The 17,005-nt window shown below is 55.1% G+C and overlaps 1 protein-coding gene across 2 annotated transcripts in view; it reads right to left on the minus strand.

Moving 5' to 3' along the window:
- The window catches only part of PLXNA4 (plexin A4), a 457,211-nt gene that overhangs the window by 358,379 nt on the left and 81,827 nt on the right, over positions 1–17,005 (minus strand). For both annotated transcript variants that reach the window (XM_075558680.1, XM_075558681.1), the window contains exon 3: positions 14,120–14,302. In XM_075558680.1, the coding sequence (XP_075414795.1) occupies positions 14,120–14,302 (183 nt within the window). The remainder of the gene's footprint in view (positions 1–14,119; positions 14,303–17,005) is intronic.

Raw genomic sequence — 17,005 nt, forward strand, 5'->3', positions numbered from 1 at the left:
AGACACATGGCACTGCACTGATATAGCCCATGCCCAGGGAGCTGGAGGAGCCACGTGGAGACCCCTGCCAACCTGAGATGCTTCTACTGCCACTAGATCCACAAGCCTTTCCACCTACTGGCCTGTGAGTTTCCTGAATTTGGAGTCATTGCATGTGTTTCGTGAGTCTAAAGAGGACTTTATAGAGTGGTATTGGACGTATGGGCTAATATCTGACTCATGGGCTTGATCTGGACTGGGCTGGGATGTTCTCAATATTCAACTGCTCTTATATATAAAGCTTTCTAATACACATACGAGTGTCTATGGATTTGTTTCTCTAGTCCACCCGGACTAACACAGGAGCCTAAGACATGTCCGTCTGAGGTGATGTGGAGAGAAGTAGAAAGTTCTTTCCACCTGAGATGCTCGGGCTGTCGAGGCTTTCAAGAACTCTCTCTCTCTCTCTCTCTCTCTCTCTCACACACACACACACACACACACACACACACACACACACTACTGCTGCAAACGTAAAATGCTGTTTATGTGTTAGAGACGCTGTCTAGGATTGTCCCCATGTCTCAGGCTGCGTCACCTTGAGATGCACGGAGAGTGAATATAGAGCCCTCGGGGAGCACTCGGCTGCGAATGGAAGGGTTGGTCACTGACATCCACCCAGAAGCACTTCGGAGGAAAGGACTGGTGATCTCCTCCCCGAACACCAGCCTCTGGCATCCCTCTGTGGCACAGCCCTGCCCAGACTCTCAGGGGGCACCAGGAGTGAAGGTCAGGAGCACAATGTGCCTAGAGACGTCCTGGTTTGCACGCTCAGTCCCAGTGAGCACTGAGGCCATGAGTCTCCCTCAATGACCCCAAGAGCTGAGGTCATCCGAAAAGCAAAGGATGGGGACAGAGAAAGGGAGACTCAGGACACAGGCTCAATGCCAAACTGTGTACACACACACACACACACACACACACACACACACACACCACCTGTGGCAATGAAGCACTCTGGAAAGAAATAAAATTGGTTCAGATGGTGAACCTTTTATCTTGCAGAGACAAAGAGAGATTTTTGCCTCCTACTGTTCTTTCATTAAAACTCAGCTCATAAGTCAAAGGCTTTATTTCCAGGGGTTTTGGGGGTACCTAAGTTTTGAGAGCAGAATGGACCCTACCTGTCCCACCAACCTTTTCCCCTCCCCCAGTCTACACAACCCAAGGCCAGTGCCTCACACAGAGCTTGCTCTCTGGGAGCAGCCAACTCACTGCCACTGAGTCAATTCTGATACATAGTGTCCCTGCAGGACAAGGTGGATCCCCCCCTGGGGGATTCTGACATGTCAAGCTTCAGGATGCGATGTATAAGGCTGTGCTAACCCCCTCCAATGTGGACAGTCAATTCCTTCCCCTTTTTTAGAGAGGTGAATGTTATCTACATCAGTGATTCTTTTTTTACAAAATCATGGAAACCTTTATTAAACAAAAATATCGAAACATGAAGCCATTGTTTCTCAAGGTAGCCTCCATGTAGGCTGTAATTTTTTTTCTTTTTCTTTTAATCATTTTATAGGGGCTCATACAACTCTTATCACAATCCACACATACATCAATTGTGTAAAGCACATTTGTACATTTATTTCCCTTATCATTCTCAAAACATTTGCTCTCCACCTAAGCTCCTGGCATCAGCTCCTCCTTTTTCTCCCTCCCTCCCTCCTCCCTTATGAACCCTTGATAATTTATACATTATTATTTTGTCATATCTTACACTATCTGATGTCTCCCTTCACCCATTTTTCTATTGTCCATCCCCCCAGGTAAGAAGTTATATGTAGATCCCTGTGACCAGTTCCCCCTTTCTATCCCACCCTCCCGGTATCACCACTCACACCACTAGTCCTGAAGGAGTCATCCACCCTGGGTTCCCTGTGTTTCCAGTTCCTATCTGTACCAGTGTACATTCTCTAGTCTAGCCAGATTTGTAAGGTAGAATTGGGATCATGATAGTGGGGAAGGGGGGTGTAGGAAACATTTAAGAACTAGAGGAAAGTTGTATGTTTCATCATAGCTACCCTGCACCCTGACTGGCTCGTCTCCACCCCATGACCCTTCCGTAAGGGGATGTCCAGTGATGGATTCCTTCTTTGTCGTCCTTTCACAGTCAGACAGTTCCACTGCAGTCTGTCCACTTTGGGTGATCCTGCTGGCATTTGAAAGAGCAGCGACATTGCTCCCAGCATCGTGCGGCAACACACAAGCCACCACAGTGCGACACACTGACAGTCGAGCAGTGAAAAGTAGCACAGACTGCCAAAGGACCAAACAAGCCTGTCTTGGAAGAAGTACAGCCAGAGTGCTCCTTAGAGGCAAAGATGGAGAGGCTTTATCTCACGTATTATGTTGTTAGGAGACACCAGTCCCTGGAGAAGGACGTCATGCTTGATAAAGTGAAGGGGCGATGACAAAGAGGAAGGCCCTCAACAAGATGGACGGACACAGTGGGTGCCACTGTGAGCTCCAACATAGGACCAATCGGGAGGATGACTCAGGACTTGACCATGCTATTGTACCTCAGGTCACTATGAGTTGAAACCGACTCAATGTCACCTGCCAACAATTCTGTGCAGAAGTAGAAAGCCTCATCTTTCTTGCACGGAGTGGCGGGCGGTTTCAAACTTCTGACCTTGTGGTTAGGAATCAATGATCAATGTGTAATCCCCTAACCACCAGGGCCAAGGGGGGCTCAGTTGAATTCCATCACTCACCTTCTTTATTAGATTCACTGAGTATTTTCAAAGTGACCTGGACATCTCACACACACGCTTGCATGCATGCACGCGCACACGCTCAGGACCGGTTACAGTATCCATCAGGAGCACCTATGTTTGGGAGACGGTCAATCCCTCCTGTTACACCTGCCTCGGCTCACTTATGCCCGTAGAGTTCAAAGACTCTTCCTAGACATGCTGTAAACACAGGAAAGCATGTGGTGCCCACCACCTTCTAACCCTTGATCAGTTTTATTCCGCTGGCAAGTCAGAGAATGTTCTACAGATGTGATGTCCTATGATCTGCAGCTCCTTCCTGAGAGGGATGGAGTCAGTATGTTGCTCACACTCCCCGCTCAACAGGGGAAATAGGTGGGTGAGCAACTTGCCTCAAATCAAGCACACAATCAGGGTCAAGCCAAGATTTCCTGACTGTCAACTCCGAGTCCTAACTCAACCCGCACAGGGGTCTGTCTCTCCACCCGGACACCCAGACCCAACCATGCAGAACTTTGGGCCCAAGAAGGGCAAGGGTTTGTGTGACCACTGCAGGAAGGACACGTTTGCCCCATTCTCATGCTTCTCATCTGAGCGCCCACGCCGCACGCCTTGGTATTTGGAGTGGGGGGCGGGGACAATGAAAACATCCCCCTACCCCGGGAGGGAATGGCAGAGAGAGGAAGGAACCTTGGCTCAGCTCCCCATCCAGAGTCAGCTCCTGATGCTGCCCTGCGGTCTGCTCCTATCCAGAATGTACCCACATCCAGAGTCTCTGTATCTGGCTCCATTGCCTATCCAGGATGCCCCAGTCCTCTCTGTCTCCCTCTGGAATCTACCCAGAATCCCCCACTCCTCTCCGTCTCTGCCCATTATGTATCCACCAGGCCCTGGCCGCTGTACCCCCTGTGCCCTCCCCCAGGCCCCCTGCTCCCAGACAGAGGAAGAGTGAACCAAAGCAAAGGTCACGGAAGAAGCAAAACCTCCTTTCCCTGGTCCCCAGACCCAAGGCCCTCAGAACCAATCAAATTCAAAGCAGAAAGATCACATTATCACTAAGGTAATTATGGGAGTCACACTTGGGCTGGCTGCTGGGAAGGAGGTCAGCAGGCAAGAGGCATTAGAATGAAAGGCAGATGCAAGAAGCACTTAGCAAAGCAGCCTGGAGACTCATTACCCCACATAAGGAGGCGCAGGAAGCGCTCTGGTCTCGCAGAGGCGCGGTGCATCTGGGCCGGGCAGAGCATCTGACAGCTAAATAGCTCCGCTCTGTCATCCTCTCGTAGCCAAAGTGGGTGAGTCCGAGGTAAACTGATTAGTGAGCGTGCTGCTAATTTCCCAGGGAGAGCTCCAGGGAGGCCCGAGCTCATCCAAGAGGGCAGAGCAAGGGTGGCCCACCTACCCTCCCGCTCAGGGGAAAGGGTGCACTTCCTAAGCTAAGCGTGAGGGTGTGAGTGTACTACAGTGTGGGGGGCTAAGTGTGGGGAGTGTGCCTGGTGTGTGTGTGTGTGCGCGCGTGCTCATGCATGGGCACCCCTGTGTGTGTGTGTGTGTGTGCGCGCGCGCGCGCTCATGCATGGGCACCCCTGGGTGTGTGTGGGTTTGTACATATGCATGTGTGTACAAGTTTATGAGTGTGAGTGTGTGCATATGGCCATGCGTTGTGGGCGTGCACGGGTGTGTGGGGGTGAGCATGGCTGTCTGTGCCTGTGCACTAGGTCCACATGGGCGTGAACGTGTGCACAGAAACATGCACGTGTGGATACATCTTATCGACCTGGAGGTAGGACACGCAGATCTTGTACAGAGCCATGGGCCTTCCGAGCCTAAGAGCAGCAGGGGCATCTCCTCACCTCGCTGTCCGGACAGGTGCTGCCTTCACCCTTGCCGCCAAGAGCCCAGGGCCTAAAGCACACTCACTGCCGTCAAGTCGATACCAACTCACAGTGACCCTATATGACGGGAAGGGCTGCCTCAGGGGTTTGAGACGGCACCTCGTATCGGGGGAGTAGAAGCCCCGTCTATCTCTCCAGGAGCGGCTGGTGTTTCCAAACTGCTGACCTGTGGATTACAACACAACACCTAACCGCTATATCACCACCAACCCAGCCATGAAAAGCCACATCCATTTGCCCAGTGATGGACGCTTCATGTTTTCTGTATATCATCAACATGATGCAAGTTAGGAGACACTGGCCAGGAACGAGGCAATCTACTGAGCAAGCATAAGGCGATTTCAACCCATCTGCAGGGGGTCTTTCACCATTCCTGCCTTTCCCCGGGGTGCAGAATGGCTGGGACTCTAGTCACCGGCTTTGGAACCAGATGTGGTCCTTATCCTGAGGCGTGGGATCCCAGGGGATGATGGTCTTGCCTACATGGCCTGGTCCAGAATGAAATGTTTGATTCGCATGGACAGCAAACAAGAGTTCGGAGGACAAAGTGGGCAGACTCCGTGGGAGTTGACGAATACGGGGAACGTGGATTTGCACGACTCTATTTAATTGTAGGTAAGAGAAGTGATTCACTAAATTTAGATAATTTAATTATCCCAAGGAGACATCTGCTGAGCGCAGTCTAATCGGTGCATTAAAGGAGGAGACCTGCGCCCTGCTTAAAGAGCGCAGAGGCTGTTCAGTGCGGGCGAGTCGGCTCCTAACCAGAGTGACCCCATGGGGCACCAAGGCAGCGCCGCCTGGTCATGTGCCATCCGCTCCATCACAGCCCTGTCTGAGTCCCTTGGGGTTGCCCCTGTGTCAGTCCACCTCACCGAGAAACTCCTCCCCCTCCTGATGGACCGTGTTGTTATCGACAGAATACCCTCTTCCCCTTCCCTGCCACACCCTCACCCCCACCCTCTGGTTGTCTTGTCTTGGCCAATAAAACCAGTATCAGTTGCCCATGTCATGTCTAGGCAGCAGCTGTAACAGCCACGGGGCTGTTCTGCCAACTCTCTTTCCCTGCTACCAGGAGATCAGCATGGCTCAGGTGGGTGGCGCGGAGTGCCAGGGAGGCCAGACATTTCCACGGCCAGAGTGCAGCCTCAAGGAGGGGAGACCCCCTCCAGGTGAGGAAAAGAGACCCTTGAGCCAACGCCCATGTCTCCCCACCCTACTCTTCAGGTGGTTTGTGGAGTGGTACTCAGATGGGCAGGGCCAGGACGGAGCAAGTCAACAGAAAAGAGACAGGTCCCAGGCAGCTCTGCCCATCACCCAGGAGCTGGAGGAAATGTCTACGGCCTCTGCTACCGCCTCCTGACCCACGGGCAGGGCAGCACCTAGCAATAGGTCCAGGTGATGGGGTGCCCCTCCGTCCAGAGGCCGCACATGCTCCTTAGAGGAGAGGTGGCCTTGTCTACAAGTGGCATGAAGAACTGCCTACCAGCGGCATCTTCCAGGTAAAGACTCACAACCAGCCATCCTGTCACAGAGTGAACACCCGCCTGCTCAGGAGGTTGGAGATACTGCGCTCAGATGCTGGTGGGAAGGCCGGGAGCAAAGGGCGAGTGATAGAACAGGGCTGAGGCTGGAGCTGGGCATCCTGAGAGAAAGGGAAGGCCCTTTGGGCAGGTGGGGATGGGTGCGGAAAATGACCCGGGGCCGTCGCCAGTACCAACCCCCATTACTCGTGTGTCAGAGTACCACAGAGCTGGTGTTTCACAAGGAGATTGCCAGCCCTTTCTTCTGAGGCACCCCTGGGTGTACTCGAGGCTCCCTCCTATCAGTTAGCAGCCGATCCCATTGGCCATCGGCACCACCAGGGCCTCGGGGACTTTTAGGACAGGGTAGAGAGGGCCTCTACTAACAGGAAGTTCCAGGGTGTGGCATAGGAGAAGCAGCCACCTCCCAAGGAGCACAGACTGGGGGAACCTTGCAGAGGCAGCCTGCAGCTGGAAAAGCCACTGAGGACCACCATGTGCAGTCCCCCAGCTCTCTGCGGGAGAACCCATTCTGACAACAAGCCCAAGGACAAAGACACCCCTGTGCCTGCAGGCGGGCCAGCGGGTCAGCCCTATTTGGAAAAGCACAGATTGCTTGTTTCCCAGAAAACCTTCCCACCCTGCCTGCCGCCCCCTCTCTCGGCGGGACACCGGCATCATTGGTGCAGGAGAGGGAGCTGGCGGTGGGGGCGGCTGGAGACTGGGGCAGCCTTGCAGAGGTGGGAATCTCCCTGAAGCTCAGGTAGGAGTGCCTTTGTGTCTAAGTTAGTCCGGGCCCTTGAGGACACAGTACATGAAGGCTGCCAAGCCAGGCTGGGGGCTGTGGCCCTACTCAGTGAGTCTGAGGTCGTGGACACGGGCAGGACACAGGGGGTGGGCTGGAGGAGGGCAGGACTTCTGGAATCCAGGAGACCAGCGCGTGCAGTTCATCTATGAAGATGCTCCCAGCACAGAGCACAGGACAAAGAGAAGAGGGAGACTCGGAGGGCAGGACCCGAGCACCAAGGGGGAGGCCCTGGTCCTGGGATGGGACTGGGCAAGGGGTAAGGGAAGGTTCAGACCCATAGGTTGTTTGGCTAGGTGGCAGGAGGCCAGGTGACAGCCAACCTTGGTGATCGTGGAGGTGAGACACAAACTCATAGCTGAGATAAGGCCATGGTGAAGCCATTAGGTCCCGAACCCCCAGTGGCTGCTTGGACCTTTCCCCTGAGTACTACATAGGCCATGGGGGCTGAACGTTTCCTTCTAAGGAACCCTGGTGGTGCTGCGGGCTGGACCTGAGGTTGATAGACGCAGGTCGGCTGTTCAAGCCCACCAGCCACTCCTCAGGAGAAAGATGAGGTTGTCCGCAACTATAAAGATTTACAGGTTAGGAAGCCCCACACAAAAGTCAATAGGAGTTGGAATCGATTCAGTGGCAGTGGGCTCAGGGTTCGGTTTCCAGAAGTGAATGAGGCAAATTATAGGAGATGCAGGTTCAATTCCCAGCCAACACACTTCAGGCACAGCCACTGCCCCACTCCAGTGGAGGCTTGTGCCTTGCTAGGATGCTGACGCGGCTTCAGGGGAGCTTCCAGACTAAGACAGACTCCGAAGAAAAGCTTGGTCTTCCCCTTCCCAAATTCAGCCAAGGAGTCATGAGCTGACGGGTCACAAAGTTCCAATTCACAAGCCACCAGTGATGATGGTGCAGGACTGGGCATCTCTTGGTTCTGTTGACGGAGTTACTATGAGCCAGGAGCCAACTGGACCACATGAGATCATGAACATAGAGAACATGCATTGAAGACTTAGAACAAATACACCCATTCCCTTCCCAGCCTCTCTTTCCCAATCACTTGCAGACGGCCGGCCCCTCACTCTCTAGGGAGGGGATGAACTCCAGTGGACACCCAACCAGGAGACGAAGCTCGCCCCACTGTCCTCCACTCCAGGCTTCAACCCTCTGTCTCTCTCGGCAGCTGCCTACCACCCTCACGCTCCCTGGGGCTGCCTCCTGAGGCTCCCCTTGCTGGCAGGGGTTCCTGGACCTTGGGCCTGTGGATGTGGCAGCCCATTCCTCTTCAATGCTCATGCTCTGTGTGTCCACTGAAGACCTCGGGGGTCTTCCTGACCATAAGGAGCCTAACCCTGCTACGTGCTGCCCTGGGGGTGAACCGTGGAAATGTCCTGCTAGTGTAGTAAGTCACGCACACAAGGACAGATGTCGTGCAATCCCACTTCCCTGCAAGGACAAGACCGGGCAGATCTTTAGGGACCAGAGTTGACCAGTGGTTTTGAACCACTAGAGGCTTGGTAGGGTATATGTTGGGCTTATTAGCCAGAGGTCAGACACTGGATTTCACCAGTTGCTCCATGGATGAAAGATGAAGCTTTCCACACTCCCTGAAAAATTCACAGCCTGGGAAACCCACCAGGGCAGTTCGACTGTCCTCAGGGGCCCCATGAGTTGGAATCCGCTCGATGGCAGTGTCCTTTTGGGTTTAGGGGCTGGGGCTGGGGGCTGAAGGGCAGGAGGGTAAGCCGTTGATGGGGAAGCAGTATGGGAAATGTGGCTTTGACAGCAGCTAATGGTTCCCAAACATAACTAATGCAACTGACATCACTAAGTCACACACAGAAAACGTTTGTAGGGCAGACATGCGATATATGTGTTACAGCAACAATCATCCAGCCACCTCTGCTCCTGAGCAAGCCTGTGCCTGGGTCCCTTTCCAGGCTGTACAACGATAACAGAAAGTTCCAACGTATTCTGGTTCCTTCGACCCCAGCCTAAGGAGCCCCATTTCTCCCGCCTCCTGATGGCCATGAGCTTGTATAGCTTCAGCCCCCTCAAAGAACAGAATGTGACAGAGGGGCTGGGGTCATGTCGGAGATTAGGTGTCGGGCAGACTCTGGTCGGTCTCTCTCTCTCTCTCTCTCTCTGTCTCTGTCTCTCTCCTCTCTCCCTATGCCCTTGTTCTGGGGGAAGCAGGCTGCCATGTTGGGAGTGGCCTTCATGGAGAGGCCTTGTGTGGCCAGGACTGGATTGAGGGTCAGAGACATCCACAACCACTGGAGTGGGCTGGGAAGCAGAGCCTCCCTCCGAGGGTCAGGCTGGAGATACCTGCAGCCCCTGCCAAGCCTTCAACCGAAACCTGGGAGAGAACTGACAGCAGGAGACCCAGTTGAGCGGCGCCCCATTCCTGCTCCATAGAAAGTGGGAACTCCAGGTCTGAGGGTGATTGGTTGCACCCCACATCACAGACAGTGACTGCATCTCCTACACTGGGGCAGAGTGGAAAATACAGAGTGACAAGAGGGAATCCAGGCATCATAAGTCACCTGAGTGTTGAGCGGGGGACCCCCAGGATACCACCACAAGCACAGGCTGGTGGCCACAGGCCCAGGAAGCCACTTGAGAAACAGACGGACTGCAACCAGACCCCATCAGAGCTTCCACTAGTGGGCTGCGCGAGGCTCAAGCTGCCACTGGCTCCCCATGAAAGTGACCGTCAGAGCTGGCTGGACTTCCTGAAGCGAAGGCCTCCCCAGCCCCATCCTTACTGATGGCCATCCATGGCGGAGACATAGGGATTCCATTCTCCGCTTGGCCAGGCTCTGCCAGGTGCCAGCCCCACAGCCAGGGGACCGGTGACAACCCAGGGTCCCTTCCCCTTGGGGCCAGCACCTCGTCCCCCTTCTTCTCCAACACATGTCTTTCATCCTTCCCCAACTTTGTCGCGGTCTTGGTTACGTGGTCAGGCTCCTGACACGCGGCTCTTCCTCATTTCAACAACACGCTCTTATAAAGCACAACGCTTCACTTCCATTGCATGTGTCACTGTCTAAGTCCCTTCTGCGTGCCTGACATTTGTGCGCCGGTGACAGACGGCAGGCGGTCGCTCTGCACGGAGCGCTTCTACAGCATCCTGCCCTTGTCATGTCTGTGCAGGTTAATGTGTGCGCAGGGTCTTCCTACACAAGAGCACACACACACGCGCTTTTTCAAAATGGCTCACGTGTCAATACATCGGGACAGGGAAATGCTGCATTCCAAGGGACAAACTGGTCGGGATCACTCAGGAGAGAGAACAGTGAGTGCCCCAGGGCCCGCTCTCCGGAGGCACTCAGAATGAGTCCCAAGAGGGGAAGGAGTCTTGGACCCAGAAGGTGGCATCCTTGCCCTGAGAAGGTGCCAAGGAGAGGACACGTCCTCATGTTCATGCAGGTCAGCTCCAAGGAGACCCATCAGGGGTATGGAGACCCATCAGGGGTATGGAGACCCATCAGGGGTATGCTGGGAAGGCGGGGGGGGGGGGCGAGCAAGGGTGAGTGGTGATAAGTAGGAAAGATCAGAAAGACAGTAAGGACACCCTCAAGTGATGGGGGGCTGAGTGCAGGTCTTGCAGAGCTCAAGACGACAGAATGTACTAAGGGGCACACACTGAACAGCTTAGCTGCTCTCTCTATTTACCGATTAGAGCACAGGCCACACTAAACATGCAGCAGCTAGGATTGGAGAGGGGCCCGGGGAAGGGGACTGGGCCACCACTCTGGGCTGTTCCCCTTCTAGACCCGGGGTGGCATCCCAGGAAATACAACCAATGGATTCTAAACCAAGTTCAAGGAAATGCTAATGCGTGGGTAGATTCCGCCGATCTGCATGGTACCCCACCCCGTGAGAATGACCCTTGTGTTACACACCCCTAGCCACTCTCAACGGGAGGTGCACACCAAGAGAGACAGGCCTGGCTGGACTGGTGCACGTTTAGACTACGAAGAGAGCAGGCAGGTACAGGCAGAGTCGGCACACACAAGGGTGGGAGCCATTTCCCCTGGCCATCACCCAACCAAGATGCAATCACAGCACGGAAGGGGCAGTCACGTGGGAGTTCACGGCAGCTTGGTTCACAGCCCACGTCAGCCTTCCGCCCAACTGACACCAGCTGAAAGTTCACCAGCCAATACAAGCCAGAAAAGGCACACTCCCGCAGTGCAGGAAAAGCAAAGAGGTGGAAGAGGGAGAGAGGAAGGAGCCCAGCAGAAATATCTGAGCAAAAACATCATGTCCTTCCGAGGCCACAGTAGACCCCTAGTTTGCACTCAGCTACTCATCTAAAGGTTAGTGGTTCAAACTCACACTGGGGTGCTGAGGAAGAAAGGCCTGGCTAACTGCTTCCCTGGAAATGACCACAAAGGAAACACTAGTGAGCAGTCCGAGGTCACCATGAGCCAGAGTCGGCATGACAGCAATGGGTTCGGGTTTTACTGGCTTTGGAGGCGACAGTGACCAAGTGACCCCAACTGGGGTCAAAGACCTTCTTATTGTGCCTTTTCACCGGAGTAGAAAGCCTGGTCTTTTTCCCATCAAAATTGATACACCCTAAAATGAAGTGAATCAAGATGACATCTGTGCTTGTGGTTGACACGTGAGCAGCTGAGCCTGGCGGGTGACGGTGTCACTTACAGGCCACATCTCTAGCCAGCAAGTGCCTTCCGTGCTCACCATGGGGAGGGGGGCTCTTGAGATTGTCCACACACCCAAGCTGGCACCCCCTCACCTTCTCGCCCCTGGCCTCCAGTGACCTGTTACCAAAGACAGGAAATTCCAGTCTATAGAGGCCAGGCTACCAACGATAAGGACCTGCTTCTTTCAAAACAGGGAGAAGCCGGTCATTTTAAAGCGAGCTGATCTCAGATGTCTGGGGCCCCGGGGCCCATAGACAAACCGGAGACATCCGAGCCCCCACCCCTGCCCTCCGAGTCCCTCGCCACAGTGCAGAGACCTTAGCAGGACCTGGGCCCGTGGGGACTACTGCGGGCTCGGAGAGTCCGGCTCTGTGACGGCAGCTGCCAAACCATCCCCAGTTCCTCACCCGGCTCTCAGCAGTTCCCAGCTTCCTGCAGGGTCCTCTGCTGCCCAGTGCTGCCCACACGGGCCTCTGGGCAGGAAGGAGACTTCGCTCCGGATAACCCCTGGGGGAGCCGGCCAGCGTGATTACTAGGGAAGGAGAATGGAGTTAAGCCAGTGGTGGGTGGGAAATGCTATTGTTTGGAGAAAGTCAATAGACGGGCCACTCTACTTTTTATTATTTCAAACAACACACTGGCCAGCCGGCCGGCCTTCCTTCCCCACCTCCACAGACCCCTGGGGTGGGTGCTGAGAACCAGGGCTCAACTCGGGCAGCACTCTGGCAGGGCTGCCCCTCAGAGGCCCTGGTGCTGCAGTGTGGCTGCTCTACTGCCTGGCCCTGCCCCAAAGCCAATGGCTCCCTTCACCCCTGGTCTTTCTGCTCCACCCTCTCTGAGGCTCATACCCACCCACCCACTCGACAGTGGCATTCCACGCCAACTCCAGTAGGCATCAGCAGAGCTGCCTGCGTGTGTAAATGGTTCATAAAGGCCCTGCCTCCTGGCCAGGTGTTGTGTCCCAGGCTGGGGACACTTCCCTACAATCTCTGCCCACACCTGCATGCGGTGGGTTGTCGCTTTGCTGGCCCCAGGTGAGCGAGCCAGTACCTTCTGCTGCAGCCCAGTCTGTGACCAGCAGTGCAGAGAGAGAGAGAGAGAGAGAGAGAGAGAGAGAGAGAGAGAGAGAGAGAGAGAGTGTGTGTGGTGTATTGGGGGCAGGGGCATGGAGCAATAGCCCAGAAATAGGCCTTCCCTCCAAGAGAAATAACTTCTGTTGTGTGCACTGGAAGTTCAGTGTTTGCCCCTGATGCCGTGGTCGGGCCAGCCTACAGAGCACTGCCCCATTATCCCCTCTGGGGTCATCGTGAGCTGACGGTGAATCCTGGCCTGCTCAAGCTGCCCCCAGCTCATGTAGACGGCTGAGCCACCCTCAAACAAGGCCCCCTTTGCCTGGTCAATGAGTCAGTGCTCTTTCAGTGTCAGGGAAGAGAGTTGGGGGCCAGGGACCTTGTGACACGCTGGAACAGGGTTTGCGCCCCAAGGTTCCCCTGGACCTGAGATTGAGGTTCACTGGAGAAATGTTCAGGAGCCCTGGTGGTGCTGCAGTTAAAGCGCTCTTTCAGGAAACGCAGCCTAGAAATATAGCCACAAAGACAGCGAGACCTAGGCTCAGGCTTGGATCCGGCCGGGCCTCTTGTCGGAGTACGAATCACCACAGCTCACCTAAGGGAAACCCAAGCAAGACAAGCATGCACGCTGCCTGCTTAATTTATTCATCTGCCACCAATATCTCCCTGGAAGGAGCCTCCAGGCCCTTGTCAGCCAACAGAAAACAGGACTGACCTGCCACCCCGAATCTCAGGAAGATACATACTTCAGCCACTGAGGCACAGAGCGGGCTGGCTCCTCCTGACCCCGCCTGAGCAGACGCATGCGGGGCACAGTCCTGAGTGGAGGGGCCTCCTGTCACTGCTGTGGACCAGTGGCACACAGGGCCCATGAGCCTTTGAACTCTCAGGAGACAAGGCGGGCAAGGCAGGACCAGAACACACCGTTTCTCTGCTCCCACAGCAGACACTTTCTAAGCCCCGCCCTCCCACCGCCTTGCAACACCCCCATCCCCGCCCCCACCCTGACCCCACTTAACAGATCCTACCCTTTCCTCCATCTGGTCCCCGAATGCATTCCAGATGGACACAACCGCCAGAAGGACTGGAGCCAGAGAGCAGGCCCGCTCCTTCCTGCCCCTCCCCAAGCACCTGGGTCTAATAACACCCAGGCCTCGACCGCAAACCCAAGTCAGAGCGAGCGGCCCTGGAGCTGGAATCTCCAGGACATCCCCAGTGCAGCTGTCACCTGGCCCGGGTGCACCCTGGCCTCACACAGTCTGGTTTCTCAGGTACACCAGCAGAGAAGGACAAAGGTGCTCGCTCCTGATGTCCACAGCAGCGGCGGCCTTACCAGCCCACCAGGCCAGCGCAGACCCATCCCGCGGGTGGGGACAGACCAGTGATGCCGCCTCCATCCCTCCTACCTTCTTGAGCTTGCCGCTCTTGGTACCCACGAAGGCCAGGGAGTGGTTCTTGTAGACATAGGCAATGACGGACGTCATGCGGTCGCTCTCCTCCGTGAACACCGGGATGCCCCGCACCATGTCGGACACACCCAGTGGAGCGTTCATGTCCAGGCCACAGAAGTTGTCGTCAATGGTCAGGAGCTGAAAGTCAAAGGGGAGGAAGGTCAGTCTGCGAAGGAAGGTACAGACTTGGTGGCCCTGTGGGGCTAGAAGAATCTCCGGTAGTGAATCTTCTAGAATAAACCCCTTCTTTGACGTGAGAAGCTCAGCTCTGGGGAAACCCCGGGGTCGTGTCGGCACAGACTGAAGTCAGGCCTTACCAAATGATGGGAAAAACTACTCATGTCTGGGATCAGTCTGCCTCGCTGCCAACTGCCAACCCCTCCAGACACCGTCTTGGTAACAGAGATCATCCATCATCATCGCCATTGTTGTCACCATGGAACAGCACAGCCCACCCGTCCCCACCCCTTACCCTTGACCATGGACTCTGCTCAGATGAAAGAAGAGAGTGGCTTCCACTCCCAGAGAGGTCCAGGTGAGCAGACACTTGGATGAAGACCCGATGATGCAGAACCACGAACGGACCCATCAGTAAGGCAGTCCGTGGGGAGCCCGTGGGGTGATCGCAGAGATGGATCAGTGACCAGACTCCACGTCTACTGCTGGGGACCAGGGTTCATTTCCTGACCAATGTACAGCCACCAGTCATCAGCCCGTGGGGTCTGTGTGGTCTCAGGCTGCAGATCAGACTTCAGCCGAGCTTCCAGACTCAGACAGACTAGGAAGGGAGCAAGGCTTGGCGATCTGTTTCTGAAAATCAGCCCAGAGAAAGCCTATGCACACCAATGGGCCTCTTGGTCTGCTGTGCATGGGTGGCCACCAATAACCACAGCAACAACTTATCAGGACAGAGGTCCCCAGACACCAGCTGGGTGGGTGCAGAGGATGGTCCGTGACTCCATTCCGTCAACACAGGGAACCCTGACTCCCTACCTCAGAGTGCTCCTTGGAGCACAGCAAAGAGGGGTCCCGGCCACGCTGCTACCAGCATTTCCCACCTGCCGTCTGTGGGCGCCTCGTCCCTGAGATGCAGTCCCACAGCAGGCTCCTTGGGCAAAGGGCTGGAGAAATCAAACACATTCCTATGCCACCTGAAAGAATCCGAAGAACCAGCCACAGGAAAGCTTTTGAAGGGAGAAATGTGTTTCAGGTTAGGGCAGCGTTTCTCTCAACCACTGTGTCCCCTAAACCGCCTGCAACTGCAACGCCTTCTCACTGCCCTTCCGGGGGTTTCGTAGGATGCCCTTGGTTCATGGTCACAAACTGTGTAGCCTCGGGCGACAGTTCACCAAGGAGGCAGCGGGGGCGGGGGTGGGGATGGGGGCATCTTGCTCTGCCTTGTCCTGTGCCCCTGCAGGCCCAGCTCCGCAGAGGGTGGTGAGAAGCCCTGAGTCCTCCCAGGTAGTCTTACTCGGGCATAGAATGCCTGCCGAGCTCCCTGCTCTTGCTCCGAAGTGCCGTGTGGTCTGGGACTCATTCCTGAGGCTTCCCGCTCTTTCTGATTTTTTTCGCCACTCTATAAAGATGAAGGGAACAACTCCTGGCTTTTTGATCGCCTCCCCTAAAATCCGGTGAGCTCGGGCCTGCAGACGGCTCTGGACTCGGCAGAGAAAGGAGCGGAGTGAAATATGAGGTGTCGCTTTTTGTTTAAAGGCTTTAGCGGAGGGGCAGCTGGAACAAGCACACAGATTCCTGCCAACAGGGCTGTGAAGCATGAGTGGCCAACTGAGAACGTCCCAGAGCCCGGGGTGGGGTGGGGCTGGGGGTGGGGGGCTCCTCCACTCCCACCCCCAAGGGAGGCAGGCACTGCTCACTTCCTGGTCACCTAACGTCTCTGGCTCTGACATCTCCTCTCACGATGGGCCATGCAGGGGGGAGGGGAAGGTCATGAGCAGGTGGGGTGGCCAGCTGCAGGGCAGATGTCTGCCCCATACTTTCCAGAGCCTCTGCCCCCTCCCACTTCCTGCATGGTGAGGTCCAACAGCCCAGACCAAGAGCAAGTCCCTGTCCAACCTACAGGAGTTCAAGTTGAATGACCAAGTGCTAGCATCTGGTGCAAGCTGACCACATGGATGTTTGAATGGGCCTGTACTCTATAGCAATACTTTGAAAATGAAGTTAAAAAAAACTCTGACTCCACTGATGGGCCCTAATGGGGCTGATGGATAAGCATTGGGCTATGAACACCAAGGTCAAGCATTCAAACCCACCACTGACTTCCCGGGAGCAAGCTGAGGCTGTCTGACCCTATGAAGATACACTGAAACCTGGCATGGGGTTCCCATGAGTCTGAATCAGCCTGATCCCAGTGGGTTTGGGATGGTTTGGTGTGGGGCTCCTCGGGGCCACCTGCTGTCCGAGCGACTTCGACTTATTGGGACCCCCACGTGTATCAGAATATCACCGCACCCCACAAGGCTCTCTTCTTCGTTTTACTTGTTTTGATTTTGTTGAGAATACGCACAGCAAGATTCAAAGTCTCCACTGGTTCACCTCAGTGCTGACTCACAGGGACCCCATAGGACAGGGTTGAAATGACCCTGTGGCTTTCTGAAACTGTAGCTTTATGACGGGAGTAGAAAACCCCATCTATTTCCTAAAGAGTGGCTGGTGGTTTCAAACTGCTGACCTTATGATCGATCATCTGCCCACTGCTTAACCACTAAGCCACCAGGGCTCAACTTCAACCATTTCTCCATGGACCACCCGGCGTCACGGATGACAACCATTGAGCTGGGCAGTCCAGGCTCACCATCCTTCCTGAGGTGTCTCCCTCATTAC

Source organism: Tenrec ecaudatus, chromosome 9, assembly GCF_050624435.1.
Source record: "Tenrec ecaudatus isolate mTenEca1 chromosome 9, mTenEca1.hap1, whole genome shotgun sequence".
NCBI classification, from domain to species: Eukaryota; Metazoa; Chordata; class Mammalia; order Afrosoricida; family Tenrecidae; genus Tenrec; species Tenrec ecaudatus.